Source organism: Ziziphus jujuba, chromosome 6, assembly GCF_031755915.1.
Source record: "Ziziphus jujuba cultivar Dongzao chromosome 6, ASM3175591v1".
NCBI lineage: Eukaryota > Viridiplantae > Streptophyta > Magnoliopsida > Rosales > Rhamnaceae > Ziziphus > Ziziphus jujuba.
Window position 1 is genome coordinate 12,032,058 of NC_083384.1, and position 17,080 is coordinate 12,049,137.

Below are 17,080 nucleotides of genomic sequence, written 5' to 3' on the forward strand. Positions count from 1 at the left end.
AAATCCTTTAAAATCCATTGAAATATATCATTTTTTAAAATTTCTTAAAATCAATAACTTTTTGAATACCTGTATATTTTAACAGATTTCTACAAAATCCTAATTGAATACATATGTATTTTAATGGATTTTTAAAATATGAATTGAATATTAACGGACTTGTATGGACTCCACCAAAATCTAAATCGAATATATCAAAACTTTAAATACTTTTAAAATCCTTTAAATTCTAAATTGAATACATCCTCTTAGTTTACATCTATTTAGTAAATATTTTACAGCCAATCAGAAAATGAAACTTAAATAAAATATCTATGCCTATGTAATATATATATATATATATATATACACACAGAGTTAGAAACCATCGTCAATTCTCTTGCACATAGACGAGAATTGACGATGGTTTCGTAAAAAATCATTGTTAATTTTTTTGGTCTGCATACGAATCATCTGCACTGTAAACTTTCTATGTGTGTAGATATATATATATATATATATATATGTTTTCATTTTTTTCTTCCTTTTTGTTTTTTTTAAAAAAGTTGCATTTTCGAGTTGGCCATGAACTTGAACTCTCTAATTTGGATAGAACAGGTACTGCATAATATATTATTCATCATATTTTATGAATTCTTTTAGGTTTGTGGGCATCATTAAAAAGTAACTCTCCTAATAGTACGAGAACGCAAAAAAAACAAAAAAAAAAAGGCATAGATTTAAAATCAAGTCAGGAGTCCAACTACAAAGCAAAGTGAGCCTTACTCCTTACTCTTAGTCTTATATATCAACCAAAGAGATGTGGCAAGCTCATATTGGTAGGTCTGCAAATTTAAGGCAGTTTAAAAGCAGACTGTATTGGTGCAACATCCACATAAATGTTATAGAAACAAAAAATTACAAGTCAAAAGCCAAAAAAAAAAAAAAAATAAACATTGGAATCTCAATCTCCAAAGTACAAGGAAGGCAAAGTGGGATGAAAGGGAGATATTCTTTTTTTTTTTTTTAATTTTTGGTTACTTTAAACGAAAAGGAGATTTCTCATTGTACTTAAAAATATGATGAGTTTAGGTAATAAGGTATAGTAATCATGAGGTTGTCATTATGCCACAGATTAAACAATATATATTATATATAATAAAGGCTTTAAGATTATGGTTTAGGTAGATGGCATATTAGCATTTTAGACAATGATATACTATTCGCAGATTTAATACCAAGCGTGTTTGAGAATGGCAAATGAAACAGCGAAAGAAAATCAGAAGGCGGTTTTAGAAACTCTATTCCTCTCCAATGGGTCTCACACACCTCTCCTTACATTTGCCTTGGTGTTCCTTTTACTTTGTTGCCGTTGACACTTTACCCCACTTATCAAAGACAAAAGGAAAGAAAAAGGAAACCATTATAGTATTTATGTGCTATCTTCTTTTTGAGTAAATTTTTTTTTTCTTTTTTATAAAAAAGAAGAAAAAGGGACTTCTTCTATTAATTTGACATTTCTCTCCCTCTCTCCCTTTCTTTCCTATTCAATTTGGAATCATTCTTTCAATCTCTCTCTTCTTCTTATTCTCCTTCTTCTACTTCTATTATTTTTATTGCTTTTGATGGACCAAAGTTATTCTCTCCCAATTTTAAAAACTAAATGGCAAGCTCAAAATGACAATGACCACCTCTTGGCAAACTATAAATGTATTCCTTAAATGGGAAGATTCTTCAATTACTTCAATTGAATATTTTGATCAACAAAAGAAAGTCTCATAAGCTTGTTTTTCTCTGTGTTTTCTTCCTATTCCACTTACTTTTTTTTTTTTTCTTTTAATTACTTCCATCTTCCATTTTACTTTTTTTTAAAATATTCTAAATGAGGTGTACTAAACAAATTTTTAGTGGTCTTACAACTTTAAAAAGCATAAAAGAATTAATACTGACTTTGGTTAGAAATTTGCCCACAATGTGGGCATGCCTTGCTCTTGGCTTACAAAAGTGCAAGGGACCATTTCTGATGGGGCATAGCTACAGCATTTTGCATCATGGTTGTGAAAATTAAGTATTAGTCTCAATCGGCTTATAATTAAGGATTTATAGGCAGTAATCCACACAATATCTATTTCTATATATCCTCTCTCTCTCTCTCTCTCTCTCTCTCTCTCTCTCTCTCTCTCAGCAAAAGAAAGCAGAAAATTCCTTAAATAATTTTCCTACCTGAATTTCATAGTTATGCTGGCCATTTCAAATTTTCAATTAAGTTGGAATTTTGTGTTGTCTTAACCTATAAGGACAAAAGAATTTTAAAAGATAAATTAAAAAAAAAAAGAATTTTAAAAGATAAATAAAAAACTTAGTACCATTGGAATATTGGGATGAGAAAATAATTTAATATACATATATGGGATTTTTTTCCACGATAAATTCCACAACTGAGAAAGTAGGCTGGCATTGCAATGATGAGCTAGCTCAATGCATGCCTATATAGTATAGAGCTCATTAATTATGAGATGGTTTCTTGAACATGGGGTTCACGTAGAAGCTTTTCTGTGCTGTATTTTTGTCATGGACCAAGTTCTCATTAAAAATGCACCATGTTTTACCAAATCTTAGCTATTTGTGGCCTTATTATAGGTAAATAGTGCAATACAGGGTATAATTAAGTAGAAAATTTGTGTGAAGGCAGTGCAGATAAAACTTCACCATATTTTCTATTAAGATCAAATATGGATAAGAATAAAAAAAGAGAATAAACCAAAATCAGAATTCAAAGGGAGGTCCAAACCTATTTTTTCTTTTCCTCCATAGATATAGGCAGAATGATTCTCATTTTTGTTGACCCCAATTTACTTTCACAAAATACATAGTAGATGCATGTTTGTATTGAAGGGGAATAGTTCTTATTTGATTTTGTGGGGAGTCCAATTATTCCTCATGTTGGAGTGCCTGATCAATGTCAGTATAACCCTTCTTTTTTTTTTTTTTTTTTTTTTGGTATTGGGGGAATATCAGTATGATTGGTTTTGGTTTAATTTGCATTTTTACATTTCATTATGCTAAAAAGGTGTCACACTTGCAAGGGGAATCATTTTATGGCATATACCCTAAAAACAGAGCAAACCACAGGTTTGTCCTGCAAAATTATGCTCATTTTTTTGTGGGCTCCAGTAATTCAAGCTCTTTCTGCATTTTGGATGTTGACTAAAATGATGAGGTTGACCGTTTTGGCGTTTTATGTAAAATTATTTTTGTCAAGTTGGAGATTGATTTTACCCAAAAAAAAGAAAAAAGAAGGAAATTAAAATTAAAATTAAAATTGTTATTCTTTGATTATTTAAGTGATAATATGCGTTTTGAAAAAACAAAAAAAAAAAGGGGTGATAATATGCGTTTTCTCTAACAAAATTTTAATCAATTAAACTGATGGAGACTAAGAACGCAACTTGCCATACACTAAAAAAAATTAATCTCTAATTGTTCTCTAATTTTGGAGATCGAAAAAAAAAAAAAAAAACATAGAACTATAAACATAATGGAAGGAAAAAAAAAAAAAGCTATATTATTTTTTTCCTAATAATTTATGAGAATTTCTAATTGCACAAACGATTTAATTTCATACAATTTTTTTTTAATTTAAAATATATCATAAAGTCCTTAAACTTTTTATTTTTTCCTCTCTAATTTCTAAGGCCTTTCTCCACTTACCCTGCAGCCATATGCGGTGAAAAAATAGTTGGCTTGTGGTTTGGTCTATGGCAAAAGCAAGCCACCGGCAGCTCTTCCATGATCAATCAACGGTGATGGTTGATAGAAATTTTTTTTTTTTTAATTCTTTTCTCAATATTGGTAGAAGTGGAAGAAATGAATCAAATGAAAAAAAAAAAAAAAAAAAAGACAAAGGATTTTTTTTTTTAATAAGACATTAAAAAATTAGGAAACTATATAAAGAAAATTTGGAATTGCAAAAAGAGGTAGTATAATTTCTTTTTTGGAATAAACATAACCTAGGATTCTAATGTGGCAGAGTCCAACTCAATTTTCTTAATCAGAAGGTCTGTCCATTGGGCTATTTGTGATAAAAAAGATAAGTTAAAGCCCGGTTCCATTTTAGTTGGTCTTTTAGTCACTGGACCTTATCCAAATGCTCTATACCACACATATTCAAATCCAAATACCACATTACGTTTGGTATTGCATTTTTTCTCAACAAGGATGTAAAATAGACGCAAAAGCTTTAAGAAAGGTCCAATGTTATTGTATTTCGTTGCTATATTACAAAATTTTGGTATCCTAGTAGTTTTTGACCCTTTTAATAATAAATGGTAAAATAGGCCAATCGCACAGTTGGTGCCAAACAACAAGTTAGTTTGTAGGATGTACATTATTTATGAAGCAAATTTTTTATTTCTAATTATTTTTAATTGACAAAACTAAAATAGTGTGGGGTCCATACTGTATCCTTTCCTTGTCCAGCCATTTCCATGTTGATATTTCCCTACCTTCAACAGATTCTTTATTTATTTTTTTATTTATTTTTTTTCGCAATGATCGAGCTTGATTAAATAAGATATATATTAGTCAATGCTAAAGCATATATTATTGAAACAATTATATTTACCGTTGGAGAGTTCAGTATTTCTTTTTAATAATAGTTTTATATGTTTTTAAAGTTATAAAACTGTCAAAAGATCAAAATTTTTATTTTCATTCAAACATTAATAACTTTTGACTAAAAATTCATCTTCTAATGGATCTATTGCCAAAAAAAAAAAAAAAAAAAAAAACTACTAAACTCTGCTTAGAAAAGCTATGCCAAAAGGATTTTGTTATTATTTTTATTTTTTTATGGGCTGCGCGCATACACAGGATGTATAATTTGTTTGTCTTGCACTCAAATAAAAAAAAAAAAAAAAAAAAGGAGCTAAAAACCAAAACGAACGAAAGCACTTTGGACAAATTGATTAATATACAAGCAAGTATTGTAGGAACTTTCACAAAATATGACAAAAACTTACACATCCCTTATGATTTAAATACATTAGGCCCTCCAAAAAAAAAAAAAAGTCTTTTTCTTCATGCTTTTCAACAATCAAAATTGCTCGTAGCAATATTTATTTTAAAACCTGCTTGAGCAAATATTCCTTCCCATTCACTCAAGAAACAATATTGGAATTTATGATATCATTATTATCTTTATTCAAACAATTCTTTCGTCTTCCTTTTCCTCTATTACTTTCTTTATGTCCATTACTCCTTTTTCCCAATCCGGAGGTCGATCTCTCTGCCATCTTTGTTATGAATTAATTTTCTGTACTTTTTTCATTCTTTTATTTTTTTTCAATGAATTTTAACATTTCGGAAGATCCTTTGGAGGTGGTAAAAGTGATTGGTTAGGTCCTTTCCCGTTGTCCACCAAGAATGCCATCTTTAACCCCCACGTTGTATGAACTTCAAGATGACAATGCATGAACCAAACTCCTATAATTGCAGCAAAAATAGGATTCAAATTTGAGTTAATTTTCATCCAAAATGGCCTTCTAAAAATTTATCAAAATCAATGTAAATTAAAAAAATAAAACCAAAGGGATAGATTGCAAGCCAACTATACGGTAGGTGTAATAAATCTCTAAAGACCGACTATATTTATGCAAATTTATTATAGCAAAATTATTCAAATATATACCTGGATTGTCAGCACGGAATCTTATGGCAACCCAACCACCAGAAGGTACGCCAATGGTGTTCCTTTCAACAGGATCAACAAGATTAAAATTCTTCGAATCCGTAGTTGCATTGTAATTCCCAATTCCTCTACCAACTTGGAAGAAATTGAATCCATGAAGATGAACAGGATGGTTCTCCGGTGCTATGATTCCGGTATCTTGCAAAATCAGCTGAACCGTGGAGTTGTACGCCAGTCTATAAACTTTGGTGCCGTTGGTGGTCTGCAAATTGGTCGGCGGTGCGCCGGAAAAGTTATAGCTGTGAGGCGGGTTCGCCGGAAAATCGGTGGTGAAGACCCCACTGATATTGAAGAAATGAGCCTGAAGAAGGGCCGTGGTTGGCATCACGAAAGTGACATTGTTGACACTGGCCACGACTCTGCTTCCGTTGCCGGCTTTGCAGGTGGGACAGGGATTGACTCCCAAACCGACGGTGAAAAACAGGTGGTGATCGATCTTCAAGGGTACTTGAGCAGGATATTTCTTGGAATTCAAGCTCTTGAGGGAGTTGGTGAAGTTGTTAGCCACTTGGGTAGCGTTGATTGGAGGAGTCTTGGTGGGAGTGGTCTGGGTGGTGGAGAGAGTGCCGGAGTAATGAAGAGTGGCGGTGGCGGTGACGTTGTCGACCGCGATGGGGGAGTCCATGAAAGTAGAGGCGGCGACCAGGTATTTGCCGGAGTTCTGATCGGCGGTCAGGAGGACGTTGGTGGTTTGGCCAGGTGCGACGAGGATGGTGTCGATCTTGAAAGGCTTAACGTATAGGGCATCCACTTCCACCACCGTGAGTTTGTGGCCGGCAATCTTGAAGAAAAGCTCCTCATTGAGCGCAGCGTTGATTATTCTCAGCAAATACGTCTTGCCACTTTGAACTGGCAACGTATACCCTTCTGCATTCCATATACAATTGCAAGTTATTAGCTTGTGAATATATTTATTCTATACATATATATATATATATATATTGTTGCGTACTTTGGGAAGAACAGTTTGAGACTGGTCCAGGATGGCCATTGATTGTATGAGCATCAGAAACATTGGGTGCTAAACCAGCCTTGAGAGCTTGATTGATAACGTTCTCAGTATCAGCTTTCCACCACTCAGCTGCATTTATTTTACAAATACAGTCAGTTTGATTAATTGGGGTTCGGTTGTTGTTGTTATGATTTGAATATCAACTATAAATATTAATTGCTTAAGTGGGAATTTAGCTCTCTCCCACCTAGAACGATGACGACTTCCTTGTGAGGAGCAGGGAAGGGATAAGGAACACCGCGCTTTGGGAGGATAACGAGAGCGCCATGAACGGTGGATCTGAGCCAGAGAATATGAGCGTGCCACAGAAGCGTGCCACGTTGGCCGGTGAGAGTGAAGTTGTAGATGTAGCTCTGTCCTGGCTGGATTGGGCACTGTGTGATGTATGCTGGTCCGTCGGACCAACCTGTTCTGATCTGCCGGACTCCGTGCCTGTCAAGCAACAAAGTTTATTCAAGCAACCTTGATAGTGACTAATATATGTTATATATATTATCACATTACATTTACGAAGAAAGAAACGTTCTGATATATATATATATATATATATATATATTATTAAGTTACCAATGGATGGAGACGTTGTATTTAACGTGGTTGACGACTTTGACAATAACGTTGTCGTCTTCTCTGGCATAGAGAGTGGGACCTGGGAATTTGCCGTTAACGGTGACGATTTGCTTGGTGGAACATAGTTTGGTGCTATTTCTTAATACCACCTGCAACAGGCACGAGAAAAAAGTCGAAAAAGGTTTACTATTTTTTCCATTCTTATTTTGCTTGTTTTACGTGGGTTGGGAAGTAGAGGAGTGATTTTTAGGCTTTGAGGGTGTAACTGCCATGTACTTTATTATTATTTTTTTAACATGTAACATTATTTTCTAAAAGCAATTTATATTCTATATAATTAAAAAAAAATTAAACATGTGTATGTTCCGAGTATTCCTCTAATAACATATATATTTAAGTAATAGTATATATTTTTGAAATTTTGATATAGTATATTTTTCTCCTTGCTAATAATAGTAATATATATTAAAAAAAAAACAGTAGTGCAATTTTCATGTAAAATATCATGAGCAAGAGTAGTGCTCAAGTTGGTTATGCATGTATGTTTTTCAAACCAAACTTTCTTCGTATAACCACTTGGAAAGAAATAATAATGCAAAATTACCTTCAAAAAGTTCTAAAGTTTAAAGTAATTGTCAAAAGACATTAATAATTATACGTTTGATTGTAAATCCGATGACTGTTATGTTTACAAATATATATATATATATATATGATTACACCAATAATGACTTTTTTTTAATTATACACTACAATACATATACATATATTTTAGATATTGTATAGTCAGAAAAGATATTGCAATTATTTTGAAAAGGCTCTCTTGACATTGAATTAAAAAAATAAAAGATGCAACCTTTGTTTTCTGTTTTTTTTTTTTTTTTTTTTTTTTTTTTTTTTTTTTTCTCGATTGGAGATTAATGTAAGAGTGGCAAAAAGCTCAATATTCCTAGAGAACCTAAAGATGAAGAATGATAACGTAACTTACATTGAACTTGTAGTTTCGAACTCTGCATTCAACCAAAGCCGGAAAAAAGCAAACCACAAGAACCAGAAACCGAGCCCAAGAGTCCATTTCTGAGTGCTACTTTTCTCAGCTTCCTTTTTGTTTTTCTCTTTCTCTATATATGTCTCTGTAACTCAGAGACCTATAGTAGTTAGTAGTAGAACTTTTGAGAGGGGAGGGTTTTTTTTGCTTTTTTCTAGCTTGTTACATTCATATGGATGACTAGCCAGCGCACCCTTATAAAGGATGACACGGCACCTTGATACCACGTCGTTTTTGTTTGGTTAGGTGGAGATGATGGTATTCTTTAGAAACAAGGTTTCTTAACACAACTAAGCCCTCCTTTACCTACGATTTCTTACATGTTACATAAAGTTGCTTCTTTCATCCACCAATGGATATTGTTTTGGTAGTAAAATTATTATAACGTCTTAAATTCATTCCCTTTATTTTTAAAAAAGAAAAAAAAATTCCATTTAATTACAACCTTTTTAAGCATTTTGGTTTTGTTGATTTCTGTTCGGGTATCTAATTGTGTCCCCCACTAACTTGAAAATTAAATTTTGTAATTAATATTAAGTATTTGGGTCGACTCATCTGGTAGGAAATTGCCAACATTTTGATATTTTAATTGGGATTTCTCTTTTTCTTTAAATTTTGTTTTATTTTGGATAAATGACTTTAAGTACATTTTAGCTTTGAATAGACAAATTATATTATATATAGATATATATACGAAGGTAAAAACGAGCTTGCAGATTAAAAGGTAAAATGGAAACGCAATTTCTAATATTGTATTCCCATCTTAATTGTAAATCTCTCTCTATGTTGGTGATTAAAAGTCATTGATTTCAAATCCGTACACGTTTTAACATATAATTTTGAAGTAATTAGTACTGTTCAAACTCTGAAAATGACTATAAATATGTTTAAGTTCTTTAATTATTACCACATATAGAATACCATACATTAATTAATTGAATCTAGCAGTTTTTGCAATGCTTTTAAATGGGGTCTGAATATTGGAGTACAAATTTTTAATATATATCGTCAAATTTTTTTGTCTCAAATGGATTATTTGAACTAAAAGCTATAAAAAAAATCCCAAGGCTCAAATTTTAATTATTATTTATTTGGGTGTGTGTAATTTCAAAGGTGTGATAACTCATTACGACTTTATCAAAAGTCTAATCGAATAGTTGGAAAGTCAAAATCTAAGAAGAGCCAATTTGCGTCATTTTCTCATTGGCTTCCTTTGTTTTTTTTTGTTTTCTTCCCCATTTTCTTATTATTGTTGGGGAGCGTATGGTTAGCCCAAGTCATAAAATAAGTATTAATTCTATCTTTTTGTCTTTGTCATCAAATTAGAGTATAATATTGCTAAAATATAATTCAGGACTCAAATCATGAACTCTTGAAGAATACAGAAAAATAAAAAAGTAATAAATGTAGAAATTTTTAATTTTTATTTTTGGGGGAAAAATAATAAAAGAACTGGAACTGGGATGCTTTGCCCACAAAATAATTAATGGTTGAGAAATGGCTTTCAGGTCATATATCAGATAGGAGCCCAACAGATGGCCATCATGGCTTTTTTGAAAGCCAAGATTAAAACCAACGGTGGGTAAGTTTCATCTCATACTCATCCGCTCCATCTTTTCTACTTTTTTATTTTTTTATTTTTCACCGCCTAATTTTGTCTATATTTTTATACATAGTGCCTGTAAAAACACACAAAAAACTAAGAAACACGCTAATGAAAAAGTTACTTTCAGATTATATATGAAAATGGTCAAGCAAGTTTAGAGATGGGTCTTCATCATATGGAGTTTGGCTTATCCATGAATATGGATTGGGTCATTGGAAGATTGCTACATCTAGATTTATAAAAACGTTTTTCATTTTTGTTTTTTAAGAGTACCTCGTTTTTTGTACCGTGGTGTGGGAACTTATCTAGTTGATCAGGTAGACTTTGTTTCATTTTCAAGTGAATTGAGCTCTACCAGCAAAAGGGTTATTTTAAAATAATAATAATAATAATAATAAAAATAATTAAAAAAAATAAAAAAGATTCTAAATATAAAATAACCCACCCTGTTGCCCCACCCCACCAAAAATAAATAAATAAAATAAAATAGAAGAAACAAGGATATAAAACCTTTATAGTTCCAACTATTCTAAGCATGTGCCTCCCAGTTTTGACTAAGCAACACTTTCTAGATAATTAGGATTGATTAAGATGCTTCACTAATGCCTGTGCCCATTTTTTTAATTAATTTCGGTCGCTTAATTTTTTGCCAATATACGGTTCAACAGCATCTATCACAAGAAAAAGTTAAACTTTGATGCTAATTGTTTTACTTTTTGGCATATATATCTGAAATAATATTAATATTGTTAACATTTTCTATTTTTTTTGGTATTTGACATAATAACATAAAACAATCATTGGTTTGAATTTTTGTATATTGGTAAATTTCTGTATTGCTTTTGCAAATGCAGTATTAGTTTATATTAAATTAATTATATTTCAAAATTTAGAATGGAAATAAGTTTGCCATTTGACCAACCCCAATATCATTTTTCATAACTATAGTAAAATAAAAAGTTAATAGACGTAAGTGTAGCTAAAGAAGGAAGTTGTAGGAAATCGTGAGAGAAATTTAGAGGTTGAAATCGTGAAAGAAATTTAGAGGTGATATAAACAGTTTAGCTAATTAATAAATGTATGATTGAATAATTAAACAAACAAAACTAATGTCGGATTTGTACTTTGCAGATAAATTGGATCGCGGAAAAAAGTTGATTGATCATATCTCTCTCGACCGACTAGTTAGCTTGAAACTGAAAGAAGACGGTTTGCAAATTACACAAAAAAGATAATTAGGAGTTGTGTACCATTCGTTTATCAAAACCGTTAAACATAGGAATTGATATTTCATCTCATGGATATACAAGTGAGAACTAAAATTGGACAAAAAATGAGACTGAAAATATAACCATCTCTAGCTCTATCTTTTTCTATTGAAATCACAACCCTGTCATCTTCTTGTTCCAAAGGGACAGTTCCTTTTTTTTTGCCTTTTTTTCTCTTCTTCATAAAAGAAAATTCTATGTTGGTCATTGTAGGCAAAGACCTATATTCATTTTGTTTCTCGAGTTATCAAATTTTTTGCACAATTGGGAAACTTCTTCTTTGGGGTAAAAAGAATACATTAGTAACAAAAAGTTACATATATGGTAAGTTGATTAGATGTGCACTAGAAGAAGATTATCTCATTAATTAACATATCGTTAATTAGTAGAGATCAGAGATTAATTATGTTGATTAAATTTTCATTATTTGAATGGAAAACTAGTGATGTGGATTCTTATGTGATCATAAGTTCTATACGTAAAACATTAAAAGAAATTTAAATGAAAATCTATCATTAACCAACGACTAATAATTTTGCTTAGAAAGGTAAATAGGGTTTTACCCGTGTACTAATGATGATGATGATGATGATTATTATTATTATTATTATTATTATTATTATTATTATTATTATTATTGGTGTTTAAAATTGCTATGCAAGTAGATTAGAATACATACTTAAACTTCATTAAATTGTTTTCAGTATAATCATATTTGATTGTGAATGTTAAAAAATAATAGAAAAACATGATTAAGGTTGGAACATTGAAAGATATTTAATTCTCCTTTGTCAAGTATAATAATATTCAAACCAATTAAATAAAGTATATAAATAAAATATATTACATATGAATTAATTAAAGTTCTAAATTTCTACAATAAAAAAAAATTATGTTTTTAAATATAAAAAAATATGTCTCGTTCTTATATATTGAATATTTTAATAGTATTTAGTTGGAGTCTATCAAATATTTTTAATAAATGTTTGATATTATATATTTAAATATTTGTCTTTAATAAAAAATATGATATTTTTGAAAATTTACTTGAGAGAGAAAAAAAAAAAAAAAAATCTCACCATGTAAAAAGAACAGCCTTATAACTTTACTTTTATTAACATCCAACCCAAAGGATTTGAATTATTTCACATCTAAGCCCAACGTTGAATGAAATGAGCACACTACTAAAGAATGAAATGGGTCATGTTCCTCTGTCCCACTCTGCTTCTCCACCGCTCACCTAAACACTGTAAGAGCAGCACTGAAACATCCACACCATGCCATGTTTCTTGCACTGCCACTCTGCTACTCAGCAGAGACAAATCGCTCTTCATAAGAAAGCGTGCCACCAACACAATATCTAGAGATTTTCCAACTTCAATTTGATGACATTTATTTCCTTAGTTTTTTCTTCCATATAACTAATTATGTAACAGCCATCTTATTTATGGTATAAACCGGACAATCTATAATGCCAATGAAAATTAAATGACAAGCCACTTTACGATCGCATTTAACCAATGATCCATGCATCCGGCTAAGGCCAAAGGTTTTCCTTCTTTCTTTTTAAAGGAAAATTAAAAGCATTTCATTTATAAGAGGCAGAGCTAAGGAAAATGATTGAATGGCGTGCCATTGCACAATGTTATACGTATATATGTATAAAAAGTCACTTCATCTCATATAATTATCATACTTGTTTTCCACGGTTTATATAGCCTTTTAAGTTTTGTGAAAATGGCAGAAGAAGATGTATATACCAAAGATGGAACAACTGATTTCTGCAACAAGCCTGCCATTAAGAAGAAAACAGGAACGTGGAAAGCTTGCCCTTACATATTGGGTAACTTTTGTGAATATGTGAATGTTAAAATTTTCTTCTTCTTCTTCTTCTTCTTTTTTTTTTTTTCCTAAAATTTTATAGCATATATAATTAAACAAAAGTTTACTTAATTATTACATTTGGGTTGTGTCTTAATTAACCTTATTGTGACCAAATTTTTATAGAAGTACTTGATTTCCACAGGAAATGAATGCTGTGAAAGATTGGCTTACTATGGGATAAACACAAATCTAGTAAACTACCTCAAATATCAACTCAATCAGAGAAATGTTGTGGCAGTAAATAATGTCACAAACTGGTCAGGTACTTGCTATGTCACACCTTTGCTTGGAGCTTTTCTTGCTGATGCATATCTTGGAAGATACTGGACCATTGCTGTTTTCTCTATCATCTATGTTTTTGTAAGTTTTCAAATTTTACCCAAAGTTAGTTTTAATTCATTTATTCTCCCAAAAAATGACCAATTTTTTTGCTACAAATATATATATATGTATAGATACATCAAAACATTTATTAATTTGTTTCAGGGAATGACCTTATTGACACTGTCAGCCTCACTCCATGGACTAAAGCCATATTGCAGTGACAATGTTTGCCACCCAACAGGGTTACAAACAACAGTATTTTTTATGGGACTTTACCTGATAGCTCTAGGAACGGGAGGGATTAAGCCATGTGTCTCATCCTTCGGTGCAGATCAATTTGATGACTCAGATGAGATAGAGAAGAAAAGCAAAAGCTCATTTTTCAATTGGTTCTATTTATCTATCAATATTGGTGCTCTTGTAGCTTCTTCGGTGCTTGTTTGGATACAGACAAATGTTGGTTGGGGATGGGGTTTTGGTATCCCAGCTGTGGCTATGGCTATTGCTGTTGTGAGCTTCTTCTCGGGGACCCGATTGTATAGAAACCAGAAACCCGGTGGGAGTCCAATCACACGGATTTTCCAAGTGATGGTTGCTTCGTTTAGGAAATTCCGGGTTCAATTGCCTAACGATAAGTCTCTTCTTTATGAGATTTCTGATGAGGAATCTGCGGTTAAAGGAAGTCGCAAACTTGATCATACCGAACAATTAAGGTATAAATTGTAGGATTTTTTTGATGACGTTAAGAAACAGCTTAATTTATTCTTAGAGGGTTTATTACTTTCTCTGATAGTCAGGTCACAAATTTATAATGGATTAATTTTATCCATATTTCTTAAAATTTAATTTAAATATATTTTGATCTAATTTTAAAAAATCCATCAATATTTTTCATTCACATGTTCTAAATTAATATCGGTCCCATTTCTGTAGGATATTATAAATTAAATTATAATAATCTAAACTTTAGAAGTATACATGAAATACTACCTTTCATATATAGTTGCGCTTTAATCTTTGGTTAACTTCAATTTTGATGGGAAAAAAAAAAAAAACTGCAATTTTGATGCGCACTAGTCATTAATTATTTTTCGTCTACTTTTTATCAGTATTTTTATTTTTACAATAAATGCAATATATGCTTCAAAACTCCTTAAAAACTAAACTTATAAATAGTTTAAAGACCAATAATGCATCAAATATTAAACTTTAAGAACCAAACTGCTAAAATGAGTGATTAGCAAAGGTAATGACCCTTTTGAAAATTATAATTTATTTTTTTTAAAACAAATGGGTTATAACTTTTTCTGACAAACATATGATTTTTCCACAGTTTCCTGGATAAAGCAGCTGTGGAAACAAAACCAGACCGAATCAAAGGAACCGTAAATCCATGGAGACTCTGCACAGTGACCCAAGTCGAAGAGCTCAAATCCATAATAAGATTGCTTCCAATTTGGGCCACCGGAATAATCTTCTCCGCCGTTTACAGCCAAATGGGTACCTTATTCGTCCTCCAAGGAAACACCATGGACCTCCACATTACCCAATCTTTCCAAATCCCCTCTGCTTCTCTGTCACTCTTCGACACCCTCAGCGTCATCTTCTGGGTCCCAATCTACGACCGAGTCATAGTCCCACTCGCCAGGAAACTCACGGGCCATAAAAACGGCTTCACTCAGCTCCAGCGGATCGCGATCGGGCTCGCGATTTCGATCCTCGCGATGCTCTGTTCGGGTACTCTGGAGCTCGTGAGGCTGAGCATGGTGAAGACCCACCATTACTACGAGCTCAAGCACGTGCCCATGTCGGTGTTCTGGCAAATTCCGCAGTATTTCATAATTGGGTGCGCGGAGGTTTTCACTTTCGTCGGTCAATTGGAGTTTTTCTACGAACAGGCTCCGGACGCCATGAGAAGCATGTGCTCGGCGCTTTCGTTGACCACGGCGGCTCTGGGGAACTACCTGAGTTCGGTTCTGGTTAAGGTTGTTAGCGAATTGACCGGAGGAGATGATCGGAAAGGTGGGTGGATTCCGGATAATCTGAATTATGGTCAGCTTGATTACTTCTTCTGGCTTTTGGGTTTGCTGAGTTTGATTAATTTTGCTGTTTTTGTTATGGTGGCTAAGTGGTATACTTACAAGAGTGTTGTTTCTGGTTAATCTTCGGTAACCAATTTTGTTTCTTGTAATGCAAACGCAGTTGGGTTGGTTTTTGATTTTTTTTTTCTTTTTTTTTTTTTTGGTCTTTTTTTCGTTTTTCAAATTGGAAATTTACTACAGAAAGAGAAAGAAAAGGAGGGCAGAAGAATATTTCAAAACTTGAAATGTTTAGATCATGATTATTAATTTTTTTTTTTTTGGGCTGTATTTTTTTAACAAATGGTTGATTTTAATTCTTTTTTTTATACTGATATATAATGCAATATATTATTTTGTTCATAAATTATAAAAAATATTTATAACCAAATTAAATATAAATATCATAAAAATAATATTAAATTTATTTTTTTAATTCAATACAACTTTTTTAATTTTGAAAAACATTTTAGAATGCCGTATTAGTAGTTGAATTGATAGGTTTTTCATTTTTATTACAAATAAATATTTTTAATTTTTTTTATTTGTAATTTTGGAGACTCCAATATATAGTTATCTATGACTGAAAACTAATTTTTTAAAATAAAATTCAATATACGAAGGAGATTGATTTTAGCTCTTATTAATAGTTATAGCATATGATACAAGCAAAGGATATTTATTTATTTGAAACTTAAAAGGTAACGTTGGATTTAATGGAGTTAAAGTTATTCTTGAAATAAAAATTTTAAACCCGACATTTCTAAGTTATTCTTGAAATAAAAATTTTAAACCCGACATTTCTTCTTGAAATAACTTTGCTTTCGAAAACATGATTATCAAACCTTTGTAATAACCAATCTAGTTCTATTGTACAACCTCGAAAAATGATCAATATTTCTTGATAGTATAACAGGTACATTGACCTCCAATTTCAACTGATGATTAGATATTCCATAATATTTTGTAGCATTTAAAAATTCAAGTGTATGAAGATCTCCTATAAAATCAATATTGAAATTTGATATGCAAATTGCATTAGAACTTAAATATGTATTTTCCTTAATTCATTTAAAGAAACTCATGTATTCATCTATTAATTTAACAATATTAAAAGTTGAAGCAAGTATAGCTCTTTTTTGCAAATATAATGGGTCATTAATGATAAGAATGCAGATAAGGAAATAAAGCTCGATCTACAGCTCGCACCACTACTAGATAAAAAGCTGTTTTATATGCAGCCTACATCAGATCAGCTTACACCAAATAAGCTAACACTCACACCATCAATACCAAATCTACCTCCAAAGACGAAGGAAAAACTCAAATCAACAAACAAGGAAAAAAGTGATATTGCAAAATACATTAAGGAAGTTTCTGTCTAAAAGGAAACTTTCTCCAAGAATCTGCTGGTTGACTTCCTATACAAGACAACTTATACGCGTTAAGATTTTTTGCTTTCTATCAAAGAGTTATTTTTTATCTTTCTTTTGTATATAGAAATTTATTAAAGATACTTTTCAAATTGCCTTATGAAGTGGTATTCTCTTTTGTACAAATAC

At 31.5% G+C, this 17,080-nt stretch overlaps 2 protein-coding genes across 2 annotated transcripts; one reads left to right on the forward strand and one right to left on the reverse strand.

Moving 5' to 3' along the window:
* Positions 1 to 4,907: 4,907 nt before the first annotated feature.
* Positions 4,908 to 8,522, reverse strand: LOC107430702 (laccase-4). The gene is made up of 6 exons (XM_048463439.2): positions 8,299 to 8,522; positions 7,308 to 7,459; positions 6,928 to 7,172; positions 6,681 to 6,809; positions 5,669 to 6,595; positions 4,908 to 5,463 (listed from the first exon to the last, which is right to left on the reverse strand). Exons 1-6 carry the CDS (start codon positions 8,383 to 8,385, stop codon positions 5,333 to 5,335), a joined length of 1,671 nt encoding a protein of 556 aa, XP_048319396.2. The 5' UTR covers positions 8,386 to 8,522; the 3' UTR covers positions 4,908 to 5,332.
* A 4,447-nt stretch (positions 8,523 to 12,969) lies between these two features.
* LOC107430703 (protein NRT1/ PTR FAMILY 8.1) lies at positions 12,970 to 15,788 on the forward strand. Its single transcript, XM_025078777.3, has 4 exons — positions 12,970 to 13,075; positions 13,259 to 13,476; positions 13,603 to 14,153; positions 14,774 to 15,788. Exons 1-4 carry the CDS (start codon positions 12,970 to 12,972, stop codon positions 15,600 to 15,602), a joined length of 1,704 nt encoding a protein of 567 aa, XP_024934545.2. The 3' UTR covers positions 15,603 to 15,788.
* Positions 15,789 to 17,080: the final 1,292 nt, after the last annotated feature.

What these genes read in the sequence shown, in the direction of transcription:
- LOC107430703 (XM_025078777.3), top strand. Translation starts at nt 12,970, where the DNA reads ATGGCAGAAGAAGATGTATATACCAAAGATGGAACAACTGATTTCTGC. An exon ending in AGCTTGCCCTTACATATTGG is followed by an intron (nt 13,076 to 13,258) that starts GTAACTTTTGTG and finishes TGATTTCCACAG; the next exon opens with GAAATGAATGCTGTGAAAGA. An exon ending in GATCATACCGAACAATTAAG is followed by an intron (nt 14,154 to 14,773) that starts GTATAAATTGTA and finishes ATTTTTCCACAG; the next exon opens with TTTCCTGGATAAAGCAGCTG.
- LOC107430702 (XM_048463439.2), bottom strand. Translation starts at nt 8,385, where the DNA reads ATGGACTCTTGGGCTCGGTTTCTGGTTCTTGTGGTTTGCTTTTTTCCG. An exon ending in TTCGAAACTACAAGTTCAAT is followed by an intron (nt 7,460 to 8,298) that starts GTAAGTTACGTT and finishes TGCCTGTTGCAG; the next exon opens with GTGGTATTAAGAAATAGCAC. An exon ending in GGAAGTCGTCATCGTTCTAG is followed by an intron (nt 6,810 to 6,927) that starts GTGGGAGAGAGC and finishes AAATAAATGCAG; the next exon opens with CTGAGTGGTGGAAAGCTGAT.